Consider the following 16,920-nt stretch of genomic DNA (forward strand, 5'->3'; position numbering starts at 1 on the left):
TGGGACGACGGGGCGGGGCGCGGAGCCCCAGCCCAGCCCAGGCCTGGTCAGCACGCTCGGTGCCGGACTCGCCGCGCCGGGAGGGAGGCCGGGAGCGCACCGTCGGAGCGGTCAGGCAAGCCAGGGGACCGGGGCCGGCGGGAGTTGGGGACCCCGTGTCGGCGGGGACGGAGCCAGAGCTGGGACGACGCCCCAAACTTTTTCCGAGTGCTCGGCCCGGGGAGGCGGTGCCGGAATGGGAATCTGTTGCCTTCGCCCTTGGAGTTTCGCTTTCCCGCTGCTCCCCGGGAGGCCGGGTGGCGCCTGTTTGGCGTTGGGAGCCGAGCAGTGGGTGGTGGGCACCAGCGAGCGGGCCAGGGTCTGTGGGTGTCGCGTCCCCCTCTTTCTGGCGCGTGCGTCGCAGGGCGTGTCCCCCGTACGAGCCCCCAGAGTGGCCAGTTGCGCGTGGGATGAGGCTGTCAGGTCCCTCGGCTGGTGGGAGGGGGAGGGGAGCGGCCGGGGAGCCTGGTGCCAGCCTCGGTGTAGACAGGTGAATGAGTCTGTGAGTGAGTGGGGGGAGGGGTCAGCAGCCCTCTATGCTTGCCGTGGGGAAGTGCCACCCCTGTCACCGTGACTTTGCCTCAGCCTGCCTGCTTCCAGCCACTGTGCCCAGGCTGGATTCAGAAAGCTACAAGGAAGTACTGTCCTCCTCGTGGCCTCTTTGGGTCAGCATAAAAACCCAACGGGAACATGGGAAAGGGGAAAACAAGTGGAGCTGGGGAAGGAGCCAGGAGCCAGTGGGAGTGCCAGCAGGGGAAGGCTGCTGGGAGGCTTGGCCCTGATCTGTGGGTCCTGCATCAGCTTGTCCTCCAGGGTGTCCATCCCCTCTCACCCCACTGTGGCCTGGGTGTGGTATCCAGGGGGTGGCATTCTACCTGAGGAACCTGGACATGGGATTAAGTGGGGGTCAGGGAACCAGGGTCAGGGCCAGATGTCATGGCAGGTCCTTCAGGTGTCCAGTTCTCTGGGGCTCTGAAATATTCATCTCACCAGTGAGCTTTGGTTTCAAAGCTGGCGCCTTTGGCCTGGCCAGTGGTGGCAGGGGGAGCCAGGTGCTGCCTTGGGGCTGCTTTGTCAGGGGCCGAGGGGCAGCCTTACTTTCTCCTCACCTTCCTGCTGTCCCTGCCTCTCTAGCCACGGGACCCAAACAGAGGACCCAGTTTGTAACTTAGAAAGAAGTGGCGGGACCACACAAATGTCAAGGGCATTGACTTCTTCTGTCTTCTGGTGCCATGACCTCAGGGCCTCGCTTGTAAAAATGGGCACGTCAGAGACGTAATGATGGGTTACACCATAAGTGTGGGGAGAGCTTCATGTCATGAGCTGGGGTAATAGCCACCTCAGCTCAGACTCCTCCCATGGGAACAGGGGCCTCAGCTGGAAGCTGTCTACCTCAGAGCACTTCCATCCACCCCCCAAACTTCTCACCCAGGGTCCTTCAGAAAGCACAGAGGCCCCAGAGAAGGGACATACACTTGTGTCTTCGGAGGGCTGCAGGGGCAGGGTCAGAGAGGGGAAGCCGAGACAGCTCTGGGAAGAAGGTCTCCGCTAACAACACGGTTAATGCTGATGTGGGCTTTCTTGAGCATTCTGTTGGGACTGCTGTACAGGGGAGGGCCTTGACCTCCAACCCTAAGAGTTGAGATTCTGAGCCAAAACTTGGGTCTTGTTTTGAAGTAGAGATGATATTCAGAAGTCTACAGGCCACAGTGCCGGTACTGAGGGTACTCCATACACTGGTCAGGGAGGAAGATAAGAATGAGTCCTTCTTCTTGTGTTTAATGATTTGTATTTTTTCCCATGACAGCAAGGGGATGGTAGGCGATGCCAGTCTCCTGGTTCTATGCTAGTTGAAGATGTCCCCCAGCCCTTGGCAGTAGATCAGTAAATTCCACCGTGGAGAATATAATAGCAGCTGTCTGGGAGGTGGGGGGTAGAGAGGAGAAGGACCCTTGCCGTGGACGCTGGCTGGCAGTGAACTGACTCAGAGTGAGGGGGCATGCCTGTACTTCATGTGACTGCTCTGAGGGCTGGGTAGAAGGACAGGGATTTTAAGATATGAGGAGTTGGGACATGAATCATTCTCAGGGTTGGGTCTATCTGTAAAACAAAGGTGGCCTGGTCAGGATCCCACAGGATATTAATTAGGTGTGCTCTGATAAAAATGTTTCAGGCTTGAGCAAGTTTGGAGGAAAACTGGGTGAAACAAAGTTGAACAGCTTTTGCTCACGGCAGGGCTGCTCAGAAGCTAAAAATGCCCTTGTGCCTTGGGAATTTCCAAAAGGGGTATGGATTGTTTTTCAAACTTATCTGTTTCAGAGCTCATTTGTTAACATCTCCCGGGGTAGTGTTCTTTAGAGCAGTCTGGGAAATGCCTGGCTGGATGAATTTAGCTTTCAATGCCATGGTTCTGGGTAATGAGTCCCTTCCCTTTGCCCCCATGGGGGCTGATTTGGGGGAAAAGGAAGCCGAGGGAGGGCATTTGCCTGGTGGCAGGGTTAGAACTTTTGATCCCGGGTCTCTCGCCTTCCTGTCTACAGTGTCACGTTCTTTCTTTGCAGACTCTGGGGTAAGTGAGCACCCAGGAAATGCTGGCTGCAGGGTCCAGAGGGCAGTATGGGGCAGTTTGGGAGGAGAGGGCATTAGGGCCAGTCCCAAACCCGGAATGTGTCAGGTGCCTCTGCCTCTGCGGACATTTTACATCAGTAGTGACCCCAGCGTAGATTCCTTAGGAAATGTGTCACTCTGCCCTGAAACCCGTGGGTCATTCTGCCCTGAAACCCGCTGCTCATTCAGAAGCAGAGACTCTTGGAGTCAGAATGGACTTGATCTTTTGGTTCCATGTACTTGTTTTATGGAGGAGAAAAGTGAGTCCAGAGATGTGGAGTGGCCCACCATGACTCACAGTGGGGTTAAGACCAGGACGAGAACTCTGCTCCCTGCCTTCTAACCCAGGGCTCTGGCGTTGGACTGACTTTGTGCAAGGGAAAAGGTCTTTGCTACCTCAGCCCGCCCCAGGTGCTGGCCTGGGCACACAGGTGGCTGGTGGGCGTGCCTCAGGGGCTTCTGTTCCAAGCAGGTGTCAAAGCAAAGGGCATGAACTGTAAAATCAGACCTCAAATCTGGGTTCAAACACATCTCTGCTGTTTGCCTGCTGTGGGACCCTAGATCTGTTTTTGTCTGAATTTCAGTTTTATCTGTAGAGTGAGGGTAAGAACATGCACCCCAGAGGGCCGTTGTGAGGCTCAGACCTGCCTGAGTAGCCAATGACAGATACGTTACTTACTGCTGTGAGCGGTTCTCTTCCTTCCCTGCCTATCACAGGGAAGGGTTCGTTCCTTTCTGCATGGTGGGTTGTTAATTCTGCCTGCCTCTGCTCCCTCCTAGTCTTGAAGTCCAACTGAGAGGCAGAGAGGAAACCAAAGGAGGAGGTGGATAGGGGCTGTGTCTCTGAATTCTCCTCCCTCATCTGCATGGCCCGGCCTTTGGGACCATAGATGTGGCTGGGGTCGCTGAGCTCACCCACACTGCCGGCACAATTCTATCACCCACTGACGGGGGCTGAAGCTGTGGGGCCTGGCTTACTTCTGCTCTCCAGGGCATCTTCCTCACCCCTCTTAGCCTCAGATCTGAGAGAGGCCACCCTGGCTCGGGGCTGGGGCTGGGACGGAAGTCATGGGTTGGCAGTCTTATCTACTTCTGAGCAGGAAGGCATGATGGGGGCGGGGGGCGAGGATAGGGGGGAAAGGGTATCTTGTTCTGGCCCCGCCTCACTGGGCAGGGCTGGGGATGGAAGTTCCAAACCCATGACCAAGAGGCCCTTTTGTGGGCTGGGACAGGAACTTTCTTGGCATTGGGGTTTCCTTGTCTGTTAGATAACCGGATGATTTCTAAAGGCCACTCCGTCTCTTACGTCAGGTTTTAGATCCCCTCAGAGTCATCCTGTTATTCCCAGAAGCCAGGCAGACTGAAGGATAAGTTGATTCTGGGCCTCTTGGTCCGTGTGCAGCAGGCCTGGTGACTGCCCAGACACTCCTGGGTGTATCTTTTTTAGTCCTCTGCCCTGGTGGCTCTGTGCTGGGGGTGGGGGTGTGGTTCTTGGGGGTTGGGGAGAGCTGCAGGAGTTGGGGTAGGTAGAGGAAAAGGGAGGGAAGGAGACCGTCCTACGAGGCCAGGGGCTGTGTTCCTGTGCCTGCCGGGTGGGGTTTCCTGAGATGCACACTCTGAGCTATTCTTTCCATTCTGACTCTGGGCATCGGTTCCTGGCAGCGAGGAGGGCAGGCTGCCTGGACCAGTCAGCTGCTCCTTTCCGCCCCTCCCTCCAACACACACCCGCTTGCTTGCTTGCTTGCTTGCTTGCTTGCTGTGACTTCAGTTGCTCAGGCCTCCTCTCTGCAGATTCCAGAGCCTTAACCCTTCAGGTGCGCCCAGGGGAGCCTGAGCCTGGGCCTCAGCTGGCCAGAGCTGTGGTGGCCACACCGAGGTGGCTCCGGGGGAAGGGGCTGTTTCCCCAAGGCTGTACCTGAAAACCTTGACAGCCAACAAGTCCTGTGTTTGAGCCCGCCCACTGCTGCTGCTGGGACGGCTGGGTCTGGAGGAGAAAGGAGAGCTTCTGGCTCCTTCTGGTGGGGGATTGGGGTCTTGATGATGGGGGAGCAGACTTAGATCTGTAACATGGCAAGGATGGGGCAGTTAGAACGTCTTGATAACAGGCATGGTGAGGAAGAATGTTCTAATGATTCAGGCTGCCTGCAAGTGGCACAGCCTTGCTCCCTGTTGTTGGAGTGTGTTCAGGAGAAACTGAATGCCTACTGTGTTTTAGGAAAATTCATGCTTCCAGTGGGGACCCTTCAAGGTCCCTTTAGCCCATGGAGACTGTGAGCTCCTCTACTAGCTACTGGCAGAACCCAGATGACCTGACTCCTGGTTTCTAGTCTTTGGGCATCAGTCATCCTCCCCATCTCTGGATCGTCTCCCTCCTCTTTCCCCTCCTTCTCTTTCAACTCCACATTCTCCAGCGCCTACCATTACTCACAGCTCTGAAAGTAAACACTGACCACTTCCCCCTTTCCCTACTGCCTAGGCAGAGGCGGGCCCCAAACCTCATCCTTCTCTGAGGTCTCCATGACACAGAGTGACCAGGGCCCTCATGTAGGCTGGGCAGCTGTCAGGGGGCAGGCCAGGCTGTGGGCCAAGGCTCCTGCCCGCCTGGCACTGCTCAGAGGTGGGTGTGGCTGTGTTCTGCCACTCCTCTGACTCGCCTGAATGCTCTCCCCTTCTCCTGTGCCCAGGACTGCACATCAGAGAGCGGGATGTAGGCCCCGCCTCAGGTCCGGCAACATGACCCTGACCATGGAGAGGTCACTCGACTTCCCCGTCTGGCTGGTAAAGCGAGTGGGCTGGCTCACCTTAGATGAGAGAGTTTGCTTTTAGCTCTGTCATTTAAGAATCTCTAGCTCTGAATACCCTCTTAACCTCCTGGCGGTGTTTGGGAACCGGGAGATGGGGAATTACGGAGGGGCCTGAGTGGTTCCATGTCCTTTGCTATGTGAGCCTTCTATTGTCATTAGAGGGTCTTAAACGGGTAGCCGTGAGTGGTGACGAGAGGCTTAGATAGATGGGGCATCAAAATGAGAGATGAGAGCATGGGGCTCTGCAGTCCATCTTGGCGCTCAGGTGTTGACTTCATCACACCCTAGCTAAGTAACTTTGGGCAAGTGACTTAATTCTTCTAAGCCTCTATTTCTTCATTTGTAAATAGGGATAACATTATCCACCCTGTTGGACTACTGTAAGGACTAATAAAATAATAACTATAAAAAGCCAGCATTTACTGTTTTTATCAGGGGTCAGGTACCCTTCTAAGTGCTTTATGCATATTTTTACAACTCTGAGAACGGTATTGTTAAGAGTGTTAAACCCATTCTCCAGGTGGAGACAGTGAGTCATAGTGAGGTGACATGGTCAGTGCCAGTCTCTGGTGAGCATGGGCTGGTGGCTGAGCCCTTGGAGAACTGGACTGTGAGCTGCTGCGTCTCCAGCAGGCGGGTCTACTGGTGAATTCCTCAGAAGAGTCAAAGGGAGGGGTGAGAACGTGCAGAGGGAGTCCTCGTGAGTCAGTGGCCTCCTGAGCTGGACCAGGCCCCTGGAGACCTGGTGGCCAATCCGAGGCTGACCTTCCTCTCCATGATTTACCCTGGGGCCACAGCCCCTGTGGTCTGGAAAGGAGCCTGTTTGCCCAGCTTGGCTTAGAGGGAGGAGGGAGGGGTCACTGCTGGCCAGGCAAAGGGGAAGCCCCATGTCGCTGGGTGCCTCAGATAGTTCACAGTCTGTTAGAGCAGGAAATGAGCTCACAGATCATCTGACCCATAACACCTCATTTTATAGAGGAGCACCCCCAGCAGGAGACAGGGCCAGGTCATGGTGTCATCACCTGTGGTGGCCCAGCTGGGGCTTCAAACCACAGGGCCTTTTCTGCCAGTGCCTCTTGGGCCATGCTCAGCCTATTCATCTGTGTGCCATCACCCAGATGGGTGGGCATCACAGGAACCCCGGGCTGAGATGGCTGTAATAATAACACATAGCCCTACTCCACAGTAAGTTTTTTTTTTTTAATATTTTGTTTTTTTTAATGTAATCCCTACACCCAACATGGGGCTTGAACTTACAACCCTGAGATCAAGAGTTGTATGCTCCACTGACTGAGCCCGCCAGGCACCCCTTTCTTTTTTTTAATAAGTTTTAGATATAGCCCTACTCCAAAGTGACCTGTTTGCACCTCTTCCTATAGACAGGATGCCATTCTCTTGGTGGAGTTAAAAGGGGATTCTTGGAGAGGGACGGGCAGAGGGGTGTAGGGAGAAGGAGCCTTTTGCCTCAGGGGAGGAGAGCCAGTTCATGTTTCTTCCTTTTTCAAAATCTATTAAGATTCACATATTTATACTTATTACCCTATCCTTACGGAAGACCGGGACATTTCCAAAGCAGTTAATATCTGTTTCTTATGCTCACAACACTCCGTGTTTGGTCTTCTCTCGTTCTCTTTCACTCCTTATTTCCTCAGGTCGCCCTACTCCACTGTGCAGGACCTTCACCATGACCCTGCTTTTGAAGCCTTGGTTTGCTGTCACACCCTCACTGTCAGAAAGGTCTTTCTTATTTCTGATCTGACACATTCTTGTTGTGCTGGCCCATCTACTCTGGGAAGACGGAGAACAGCTTTCCTCAAAGTAACCCATTTAGAGCCCTGGCCTGATATCCGATCCCTCCTCCCTGCCCCTCCCCACCACTTTCCTCTCTGAATTATCCCAGTTCTCCTAAGAGAGAAGAGATAAGACAATTCTTTATCTGATCCCTGGACTGTGCGGGGTGCCCTAAAAAGAGAAGCCGGTTCTCTCTTCCTTCCAGCAGAGGTTCTGAGCACGTCTGCCTGCCTGGATCCGGGGGTGCTTCCTCCCTGGGGGGTCCTAAAGGTCTGCCCCTTGGGAGATGCTGTAGGAGGAGGTCATGGCCCTGTCAAGGCTTTTCAGGGACCCCCTTCTTAGCTTCTCCCAAGCCCCCATCTTTGCCATCTCAGAGGGGAACACCAGGCCTGGAGGACATTTATTTGGCCTAAGAGGCAGAAAGAACACAGCCTAATATAGAGGATGCAGACCCAGGACCCTGAAGGCCTCAGTTCCGGTTGTACCATTAACCTGCTCGTTCTGTGGCCCTGGGGAGTCAAGAGTCGCTTCACTGTTCTGCGCCTTGTTCCTCTTCTCTAAATTGAGCATTTGGGGCCATAAGACCTGGAGGTCCCTCTCAGCTGTGTTTTTGGGGTTCCCTCCTCGTTCCTCAGCCCTCCCCTGGCCGTGGGACTCCTCCTGCCACAGAGAAGACACCTGCTGGGTCTTGAGGCATGACTCATCAGTGCATTCTCCTCCCCACTTAGCCACAGCTCCTGCTGGGGAACAGGCAGGAATCACGGGGATACCAGAGGCTCCAGAGCCCAAAACATGGGTCTCTCCCTCCCAGGGGGTTTCGGGGCCCTGTACGCACTATCTACTACCTGGCAAGGCTGTGAAGAGAACAGTAGCAGCCATATGCTGCGACACCCGTCGGATGCACCTTAGCTGTTATTTGAAGGAACCAGAAAGTCCTGTCTCTGGCCTCACCTTTTTTGTGCAGCTCCCCAGCCCTGAGTGGCCAGCCCCAGGCAGCTACTCGCCCAGGCCTCTCAGGCGTTCCCTGACTCAGCCACTGGCCACGGAGCCACTGGCCACGGGCCCCCTGCCCTCCCGCTTGGGCCTGGTGGCTCGGCCCTGGGGCTAGCTTGTCCTCCCCCTCCACTTAGAGCCCTGGCTCCTCCCCAGCTCTGCCTTTCAGGCCTGAGGCTCCTGCCAGCTGCTGTGGGGGCTGGGCTGACCCCTTCAATGGGTCCCGGCTGGCCGCGTGACTCACCCCCAGGCTTGGCTGGGGCCATCAAGCTTCTTCTGTGGTCACTGAAAACTTTTCTTAAATGAGCACAGGGGAGTTCCCGGGCTTCCGTCCCTTGTCTCTCACACCACTGATGCCCAGTGACTGCTCTGGGCTCCTGCACAAATCCCCCCTTCTGCTTTCCTGGGGGCACGAAGCGACACAGGAGGGAGGGCCGTAGACAGAAAGCTGGCATGAAGGCAGAGGGACAGGGGCTGAGCTGGTGGGGATGGGGAGGATGGCCTGTGGGCAGAGGATGACACTGTGATCACGATCAAGAGAGAAAATGTGAGGGTCCCCTCTCTATAGAGGCAGCCTGGACTAGGGCCCCGTGAGCTGGGTCCGGGCACTCCTGACTGATTTTCTCATCTCCATTTCAGGTGCCCTCAGCCCTTGAGCGGCCATGTCCAGCCCCAGTGCCCCCCCTCCGTATGAGGACCGCAACCCTCTGTACCCTGGCCCTCCGCCCCAGGGGGGCTACGGGCAGCCGTCTGTCCTGCCTGGTGGCTACCCGGCCTACCCGGCCTACCCACAGCCTGGCTACGGTCACCCTGCTGGCTATCCACAGCCTATGCCCCCCATCCACCCGATGCCCATGAACTACGGTGAGTCCCCGAGGGGCAGCTGGAGGGGGGGGGGACGAGGCAGCACTTGTACCACATGAGGCCACCTCTTTTCCTTCCATCTCAGCTTCCTGTCCCATCCCTTTTTTCATCTTCTCCTTAGATCTCTCCTGTTTCACCATCTTTGTTACCTGCCCCCCCCCCCCCCGTCCCCTTAGCACCTGGCCCTGAGCCACCCACTAGCCCCTTTATTCAGCAAGGAGACTGAGTCCATAGACACACACCAGAACTTCCATATCAGATGAGAAAGTGGCGGGGTAAGGCAACTGGTTCCTGGAGGCCATTTCCATGTCCTAGCTAGAGAGTTGCCACCCCCTGGACTCCTCTCTTCTAGTAACTGCCTTTGGTACCTGAGGCACTTTTTTTTTTTTTTTTCCTTAAATATTCTCGATGCTGACAAGTCCTCATCATTTAAGGTAACATCTGAGTCTTACAGACATCCAGAAGTCATTTGGATGTCTGATAAATGTCATGGCAGGTAAATGCTCTGTTTGGTCAGAAATGAGAGATTAGAATGCAGGGATTTTTCCTGAATGGCTCACATGCGGATTTTGAAAGCAGTGTCCAAGGAAGCATTGAAGGAATGTTTTGAGTCCTGTAGCCTCTGGAATTCTGGGGCACGGCCAGCTCTCAGCTGGCCATCTGTGTTCTGTTGGGAATACTAGCACATCAGTCACGGTCACAGTCATGCTTTGTCCTGTGCATGCAGGCCGCTGGCATCCCCGAGTGCTGATGTTTGCCGGATGCAGATTATGCTCCTCACTCTGTTCTCCACCCTCCACACATGCGCTGTGTTTCTATCTTCCTCTTCCTCCTTCCATCCGTGACGCCCCTGCTCCAGCCCTGCCAGCTCCTCTGGCTGATGCCCCAAGCCCTGCCCCTACCTGGCTTCCTCACTAGATCATGACCCCTAGTTGAAGATCATGAGTGTTCATCCCCCAGAGCACCCAGGTGTGGGCCGGGCACCCCCATACAGGAGCCATCAGTGAATGCACACCGATGGGATGGCTTACACCAAAGTCCCCTTGTGACAGGGATGCTCAGCTCCGCATGGTGCCCAGGCCATCCCTGGGTTACTCTGAGGGCATCCAGAGGACCTGATTTGGGTGAGGAGTTCCTGAGTTATACCCTTGTCTTTCGGCTGGAGATCCCTGAGACTCTGAGATAATGTCATGCAGGCTTTGGGATTGAGGCCACATGTCCCAGGTCCCCAGTTGGTCATATTTGATCTGTTCCCAGGCCCAGGCCAGGGCTATGATGCGGAAGAGAGAGCAGTGAGTGAAAGCTTCGGGCCTGGAGAATGGGATGACAGGAAAGTCCGACACACTTTCATCCGAAAGGTGAGATATGGGCAGGGAGGCCACTGTACGTAGGCTGTGGGAATGGGGTAGGGCCGGGGGTGGAGATGGCCAGGCACTATTAGTTCCGGGGCACTCGTTCCCATGCAGATACGCTGTTGCCTTCCAAATTCTCTTTAGTCCTGCCCTGCCCTCAGAGGGGCCCCCAGCTCTGCTGACCCACATTCCCCGCCTTTCACTCTTCTCTTCCTTGACCTTGTGGTGGGGGACAGATTCAATCTGGGAAAATCTAGACGGGCTTCGCCAAAGTGTTCTGTCCTCCCCAAACGTCTTTCTCCTGTTAGACTGTGAGCAACTTGAAGTCAGAATGATCAAACTCTTTTATACTCCATCCCTCCCCCATCTCACATCTGCACGGTGCCCTGCTCCGAGTAGGTGGATACCCGAGGAGGTAGATACCTGACAGACGTCACACTGAACTCCCAGAAGTGTGGAGGCCACACCCGGTAGTGCAGCGAGGCAGGGGGAGTAAGTGGGGAACTGAGGCTAGGTGTTGGACAGGGGGTGGGGGAAATGTCAGGGAGCAGCTGGAGGTGGGGGTCAGCTCTGAGGGTGCGTCTAGTATCTGAGCCAGACTCCTCAAGGGTGGGGGGCCTTCGGGCCAGGCTGCAGCCGAGGAGGGCCCTAGTGGAAATGAAGTAAGAAGGAGATCCTTCACCATTAAGAAGGGGCCCCCTCGCCCCCCGTAAAAGACGTGGGCAGGGTAGTAGGGTCTTTGGGGCTCTTGGGGGGGACTGGCTGCTTCCCAGGGGGATACGGGGGATGGTGACACATGCTGCCCCCACCCTGGCCTGTGTTCCAGGTTTACAGCATCATCTCCATCCAGCTGCTCATCACGGTGGCCATCATCGCTATCTTCACCTTTGTGTGAGTCTGAGGACTCGGGGGCCCTGCGGGCGGGGCCGGGCCCTGTGCTCAGATGCACTGGAAGGGGAGTTTGCATGCGGTGGCCAGGGTGGGCGGCGGGAACGCAGGCTGCTGGGAGGGCCTGGGCAGGGAGGCAGCCGGGCTGAGGTGTGACGGAGTGTGAGGTGTGTGACTCCCCTCCCTTGTCCTCCCCTGCTCCACAGGAAACCAGTTGGCGATTTCGTGAGGAGAAACCTGTTTGTCTACTATGTGTCCTAGTGAGTCTCTGCGCCTGTCTGCGGTGTGTGTGTGTGTGTGTGTGTGTGTGTGTGTGTTGGGGGTGGGGCAGCGAGATGAGCGGGAGACAACTGACCAGCTTTTCTCAGGGCAGCGATCAAAATGCTTTTTGAGGGGCTCTCCAGGCTGCCGGCTGTGCTGGCAAGGGTGGGTGAGACTCTTGGTGTGTGAGCTACCAAGTGAGGAGTACCAGCACCGCAGAGCTCCTGGGAGCAGGGGGTGGGGGGCTGGTGGCTGCATGCACACTGCCAAATGGTCCCCGGATTCTCCTAGTCTGTCTGCCACGGTCTCTTTCAGCCTCCTTCCTGGCCAAGCCCCCTGTCTCAGAGGTTCTTGGTGTCCTTGGCGGGGGTACTTGTCCTGGGCGGCTTCCCCTCAGACTTCCCAACGGCCCCCAGCCTGCCGGCCTGGTGAGTGCCACCAGGCAGGGCCCAGATGGGGCTGAGGGGCAGGCTGGGCCTGTCGTCCATTTCCTCATCTCTCTCTCCCCAGTGCTGTCTTCCTGGGCACCTATCTGACCCTCGCCTGCTGCCAGGGACCCAGGTGAGTCCTGGACAGACGATGAGAAGGGATGGTGGGGGGCCCGAGGGGGGGGCAAGTGTTTGGGGAAGCAAGGGGATCCCTAGAGCAGCTGCACGGTCATGGGCGCAGTTGAAGTTGAGGTGTGTACAAAGTCCCCTGGGTGGGTGGGATCTATTCAGCCACGCGGCTGTAATTTTTACAGTACATCTGCAAGGTATGTAACGTTTTAACCATTTAACACATATGGAAAACCCAAGGCTCAGAGGTTGAGTAACTTTCTCACGGTCACGCAGTCATTGTAAGAACTGCAACTGGACCCAGGTGTTTGTGGCTCCATTGCCCAGGTCTGTCCCACTGCCCCATGTTGTCCCTGCATAGAACCCCCGAGCAGGTACCAAAGGCCATGCCCGCCTCCCCACCCCCAAGTCAAGGCCTAATTCTCTACGCACCTGAGCCAAGAACTTCCTTCTGCTAAAGGAGCCTCTGATACCGGGCTAGACCCAAGTCGCTTAATCACACACGGTCTCTTTCCCTTCAGACGCCGTTTCCCATGGAATATCATCCTGCTGACCCTCTTTGTAAGTCTAGAAGGGTTGAGGGAGGGTGTGGAGATGGTGTGAGAGAGAGAGAGAGTTGGTCCCAGGGAAGGGGCTGGGGACACCACTGTGGAAGATGTCCCTGGCTCTCTCCCCGACCCTAACCTGACCCATGGCATTGGTCTCATCACTGCCTCTTTCCTACTCAGTCACATTTGCCCCCCCAGCTCTGGCAATCTACTGTGGCCATGCCTCCATGCCACCTTTCTCATGTGTTTCACTCTTGTCTCTGTCCTTCCCTCAGACTCTTGCCATGGGCTTCATGACGGGCACCATTTCCAGGTATATTCCAGGACAAACCACCGCACTCTTGTGAAGTGTCTGTTATGTGGGAGCGGGGCATCCCTGGGCTGGCAGTCATCTGCGTGGGTGGATGCTGGGCAAGATCCTTCTAGAAGGGATGGTTTTGAAGGCATTCATACATGACTTATCTATCCCTTTGGCCTCTCTGAACTCCTTCTCCTCAGTGTGTATGAAACCAAAGCCGTCATCATTGCAATGATCATCACTGCCGTGGTGTCCATTTCGGTCACCATCTTCTGCTTCCAGACCAAGGTGAGGGTATGGAGGGCCCTTCCCTGGCCACCCCACCTCCTTTCTTCTATAAACCTGGCCCTCCAGGCTTGGCAGTTGAGCAGGCCTGTGAGGGCCCAGACTCCTCTACACCAGGGATTTCCCTTGGAGAGTCTAGTCCCCTTCCCCTCCTGTCTGCAGCTATAAAACTGCTTCTTGTGTCTGTCCTTAGAACGTCATGGTTACGCCCAGGCCTTCCAAGAAGCAGCACTGGGACTCCCTGGGGGGGGAGGCAGGGCAGTCTAGCTGGGCTGCTAGTTGTGACACTTGTCTGACAGGTGCTTCCTCCTCCCTTCCTGGCAGGTGGACTTCACCTCGTGCACAGGCCTCTTCTGTGTCCTGGGAATTGTGATGATGGTGACTGGGATTGTCACCGCCATTGTGCTGTCCTTCAAATATGTGAGTGTCCTGGGAGAGCTGCGGTCCGCAAACCTAACATTCACAGGAGACTTTCCGTGTGAAGTGTTGCAGCATGCCCACGCCCCACGCCCCAGGCATCCGGGCAGGCTCTGACTTCTGGAAGCTCTCAGCTGGCTAGAAAAGGCACCAATGCTGGAGCACCATCCTTTGGTTAGGGTCGTCTCTGTTAGGAGATGGAAGGCCCTGGGCACCGTAGAACCTGAAGCCCTGGATGACATTACGGAATTCCTATGGGAAACAGTGGGTGAGATGTGTCTGGCAGCTGAAGTCAGGTTCGAGGAGGGAGATGGCAGATGGGCTTCGATGGAGGGGACCCCCGAGGAGGGGAGTGTGGTGCTGGGAAGGGAGGCGTACAATCAGGAGGGCCACCTGCCTACTTGACCATGGCTGGCCCTACCCTTCTGTGGACAGGCACCTGGAGGGCTGTTGAGCAGGCTGCCCTGGGGGTCCATGATTCTGACAGTCGTCAGGGTGGTAGTGGGGCTTCCCTCCCACACCAGGCTGCAGGAACCACTCTACTGAATGCTGACTATGTCTAGGGCTCTTCAAGCTGTACCTGCCTGGCTCCTGCCCCTCCCAGAGCTATAGCTCAACCACCTGCTTTTTTCCAGAAGTACAGTGGACACTTCTGTAACCTAACTAACTTTGGAGATTGGTTTTATATGATCCCTGGAGGATGGCCTCTGTTTTCTCTGCCAAATGTTACTGTTCTTTTTTTTAAGTAATCTCTACCCAACGTGGGGCTCGAACTCACAACCCTGAAGTCAACACTCACAAGCTCTACCAGATGAGCCAGCCAGGCACCCCAAATATGTTACTATTCCTAATTTCTTTCAGGATGTGGAAGGCAGAAGTAGTCCTTTCACATAGCTACCTTCCTGGGTCTCCCCACTCAGATGCCAGAATTCTGGGGGAAATGGCCCTGAGGGACTGCCTGGGTCTGTGCTTTGCTAAGATCTCTAACACTGTCCCTGTCCCCTCTCCCCAGATTTACTGGCTCCACATGGTCTATGCTGCTCTGGGGGCCATTTGCTTCACCTTGGTGAGTAAGGCCCTGCTGTCTCTAGGAAGGGGAGTGGGAGCTGGAGAAGAGGAACTATACAGGTGGAGCAGGAGTTTAGGCTGCTTGGGAGCCAGGGAGTGGGGCCACAGCTGCCCTTTCCTCTTTCCACAGTCAAGAGGTGACCGATTTCCTGGGCATTCCTGCCATCGCTCGTTCATTCGCCTGCTGTGAATACCCAGCAGGCTGTATTATAGATGATGGCGTGTCTTTCTGCCTTCCTAGACTGAACCATTTGAGGGGAGAGACCATGCATTGTTCTGGTCATTAAAGAGTCCCTAAGTACACTGCATGGCACGGAGGCTCCTAGGACAGATGTGCTTATGAAACAAGAACCAGACAGGACCTCTGGCCCCTGAACCCTCACTCGAGCCTTCCCTGTTCCTGCAGTTCCTGGCTTACGACACGCAGCTGGTCCTGGGAAACCGAAAGCACACCATCAGCCCGGAGGACTACATCACTGGCGCCCTGCAGATCTACACTGACATCATCTACATTTTCACCTTTGTGCTGCAGCTGGTGGGGGACCGCAATTAAGGAGCACCTTCCACCCCACTGTGCGCCCACTGTGGGCTCTCCCTTCCCTAGAGGGCTGGGCCCTGTGACTGGAGTCCGGACCTCAGACCCCCTTCCTTCCCCTCCAGTAATATGCCCAGTTTCCTTTCTGTCCTGGGACGGGTGGCCTCTGTGGCGGTGGATGTGCAGGGACCTGGCGGGGCTGGAGGAACCGGGGACTAACTCTTGCCTCTGGTAGACTCGGCAGGGACCAGGCAGAAGATGTGCCTCCTCCCTCCACCCACTCCGTGGCACCAAATTCTTCTCGACTGCTGGGGTTGCAGGGAGGACAGAAAAAGCCTATTCTACAGCCAAAAGGGAATATGAGAAGTAGAAGTAACTTTGGGGTGATGAGGTGTCCCCTCCCACCTCTGCCATAGGCTTCTGGGCTTGGTAGCTGAAGCTGTTTCCTCCCTCAACCCCCAACAAAGCCAGAGAGCTTTGTCCCCAGCCTCCTGGACTCACTGGCCATTATCCTGTACTCCTCTGACAACCCTTAGTGCCTTCTGGCTCACAAAGGTAGAAGAGATCTGTGCCCATGGGTCTCCCCTGCTTCAGTCCCTCTTCTTTCGATGGCATGTACATACTGTTCATTTGGAATAGGGGAGGACGAGGAGAGTAAGCAAAGCCAAGGACGGGCCAAGACAGAACAGCATCTACCCTGGGCTTCCTCACGGCTTGTGGTGGTGGAGAGGGCAGGCCTGTCCACAGCCATCTGGTCCCCATTCTCCAAAGCTCCCTGGGGCCTCCTTGGGGGCTTCTGAGATCTCTGGTCAGAGAGACCTCTTGCTTCCTGTGCTCAAGCTGCTCAGAGAAGAAAGTGAGGAGCAAAGCTCAGGAGATGGGGTGGTTTGTAGGATTATAAGTGGGGCCAGGAAGTACCAGGGTGAAGAAAGGCCAGGGTGGGGGCAGGAAAATGCTCTGGGGTCCTCTCCCTGATCTGAGGGGTATGAAAGCCTACTGTGGTGTCCATGGAAATTTCTGTGTTCTTTCCTTGTGCTAACCTGGGAAGGATCCTGAGCAAAAGGAGACTTCCCCTCTCAGTTTGTTCTTAACTTGTGCTGGGGGATTTTAGACTTGAGCCTCATCTCTCCAGCCAGCTGCCACTTTCTTCGTGACACCAAGTGCCTCAAGCTGGAATGGGGAAGGAGGACAAGAGTCCTTCTGTCAGTGGGGGTAGAAACCAAATCAGCCCAAGGGTATACTTAGGACTTCTCTTAAGTACTTGGTCCTAAATATATCACACAAAAGGACATAAGTAGAAACGTAATAAAGTTTTGTGTTTCGGAGTTAAAACCCTACTTGGCTCTGGTTTCTTTAAGGTGTCCACTCTGGGAGGGCTGGTCTGGCTCTGCCCAAACTGTCCACTTCCTACCTCTGCATTTTGGTTTGGTTTCCTCTACCTTGTCTAAGATCACAAAACATATTTTGCCCCAGTGCTTCCTGGTGATGGACGCAGTAGATCGGTAAAGGTTCAACCTTAGCAATACCGGGTCTGGCGCGGACGAATGGTCTCTCTCTGAATGAGAGTGGTAACGTGACCTTTTCTGCATCATGGACCCTTCACAAAAGCACAC

The 16,920-nt window shown here is 55.5% G+C and overlaps 1 protein-coding gene across 2 annotated transcripts; it reads left to right on the top strand.

Moving 5' to 3' along the window:
• Positions 1-2: 2 nt before the first annotated feature.
• Positions 3-16,639, top strand: TMBIM1 (transmembrane BAX inhibitor motif containing 1). Of its 2 annotated transcripts, none has more exons than XM_049614907.1 (12): positions 3-115; positions 8,874-9,098; positions 10,356-10,456; positions 11,277-11,341; positions 11,545-11,598; positions 12,110-12,160; positions 12,678-12,717; positions 12,980-13,017; positions 13,203-13,290; positions 13,612-13,707; positions 14,717-14,770; positions 15,179-16,639. In XM_049614907.1, exons 2-12 carry the CDS (start codon positions 8,897-8,899, stop codon positions 15,323-15,325), a joined length of 936 nt encoding a protein of 311 aa, XP_049470864.1. In that variant the 5' UTR covers positions 3-115; positions 8,874-8,896; the 3' UTR covers positions 15,326-16,639. The 2 variants fall into 2 exon arrangements, with proteins under 2 accessions (XP_049470864.1, XP_049470865.1); XM_049614908.1 differs by lacking the exon at positions 3-115 and adding an exon at positions 4,180-5,424.
• The last annotated feature ends 281 nt before the right edge of the window (positions 16,640-16,920 follow it).

Source organism: Panthera uncia (genome assembly GCF_023721935.1).
Source record: "Panthera uncia isolate 11264 chromosome C1 unlocalized genomic scaffold, Puncia_PCG_1.0 HiC_scaffold_3, whole genome shotgun sequence".
NCBI lineage: Eukaryota > Metazoa > Chordata > Mammalia > Carnivora > Felidae > Panthera > Panthera uncia.

What these genes read in the sequence shown, in the direction of transcription:
- TMBIM1 (XM_049614907.1), top strand. Translation starts at nt 8,897, where the DNA reads ATGTCCAGCCCCAGTGCCCCCCCTCCGTATGAGGACCGCAACCCTCTG. An exon ending in CCCGATGCCCATGAACTACG is followed by an intron (nt 9,099 to 10,355) that starts GTGAGTCCCCGA and finishes ATCTGTTCCCAG; the next exon opens with GCCCAGGCCAGGGCTATGAT. An exon ending in ATCGCTATCTTCACCTTTGT is followed by an intron (nt 11,342 to 11,544) that starts GTGAGTCTGAGG and finishes CCTGCTCCACAG; the next exon opens with GAAACCAGTTGGCGATTTCG.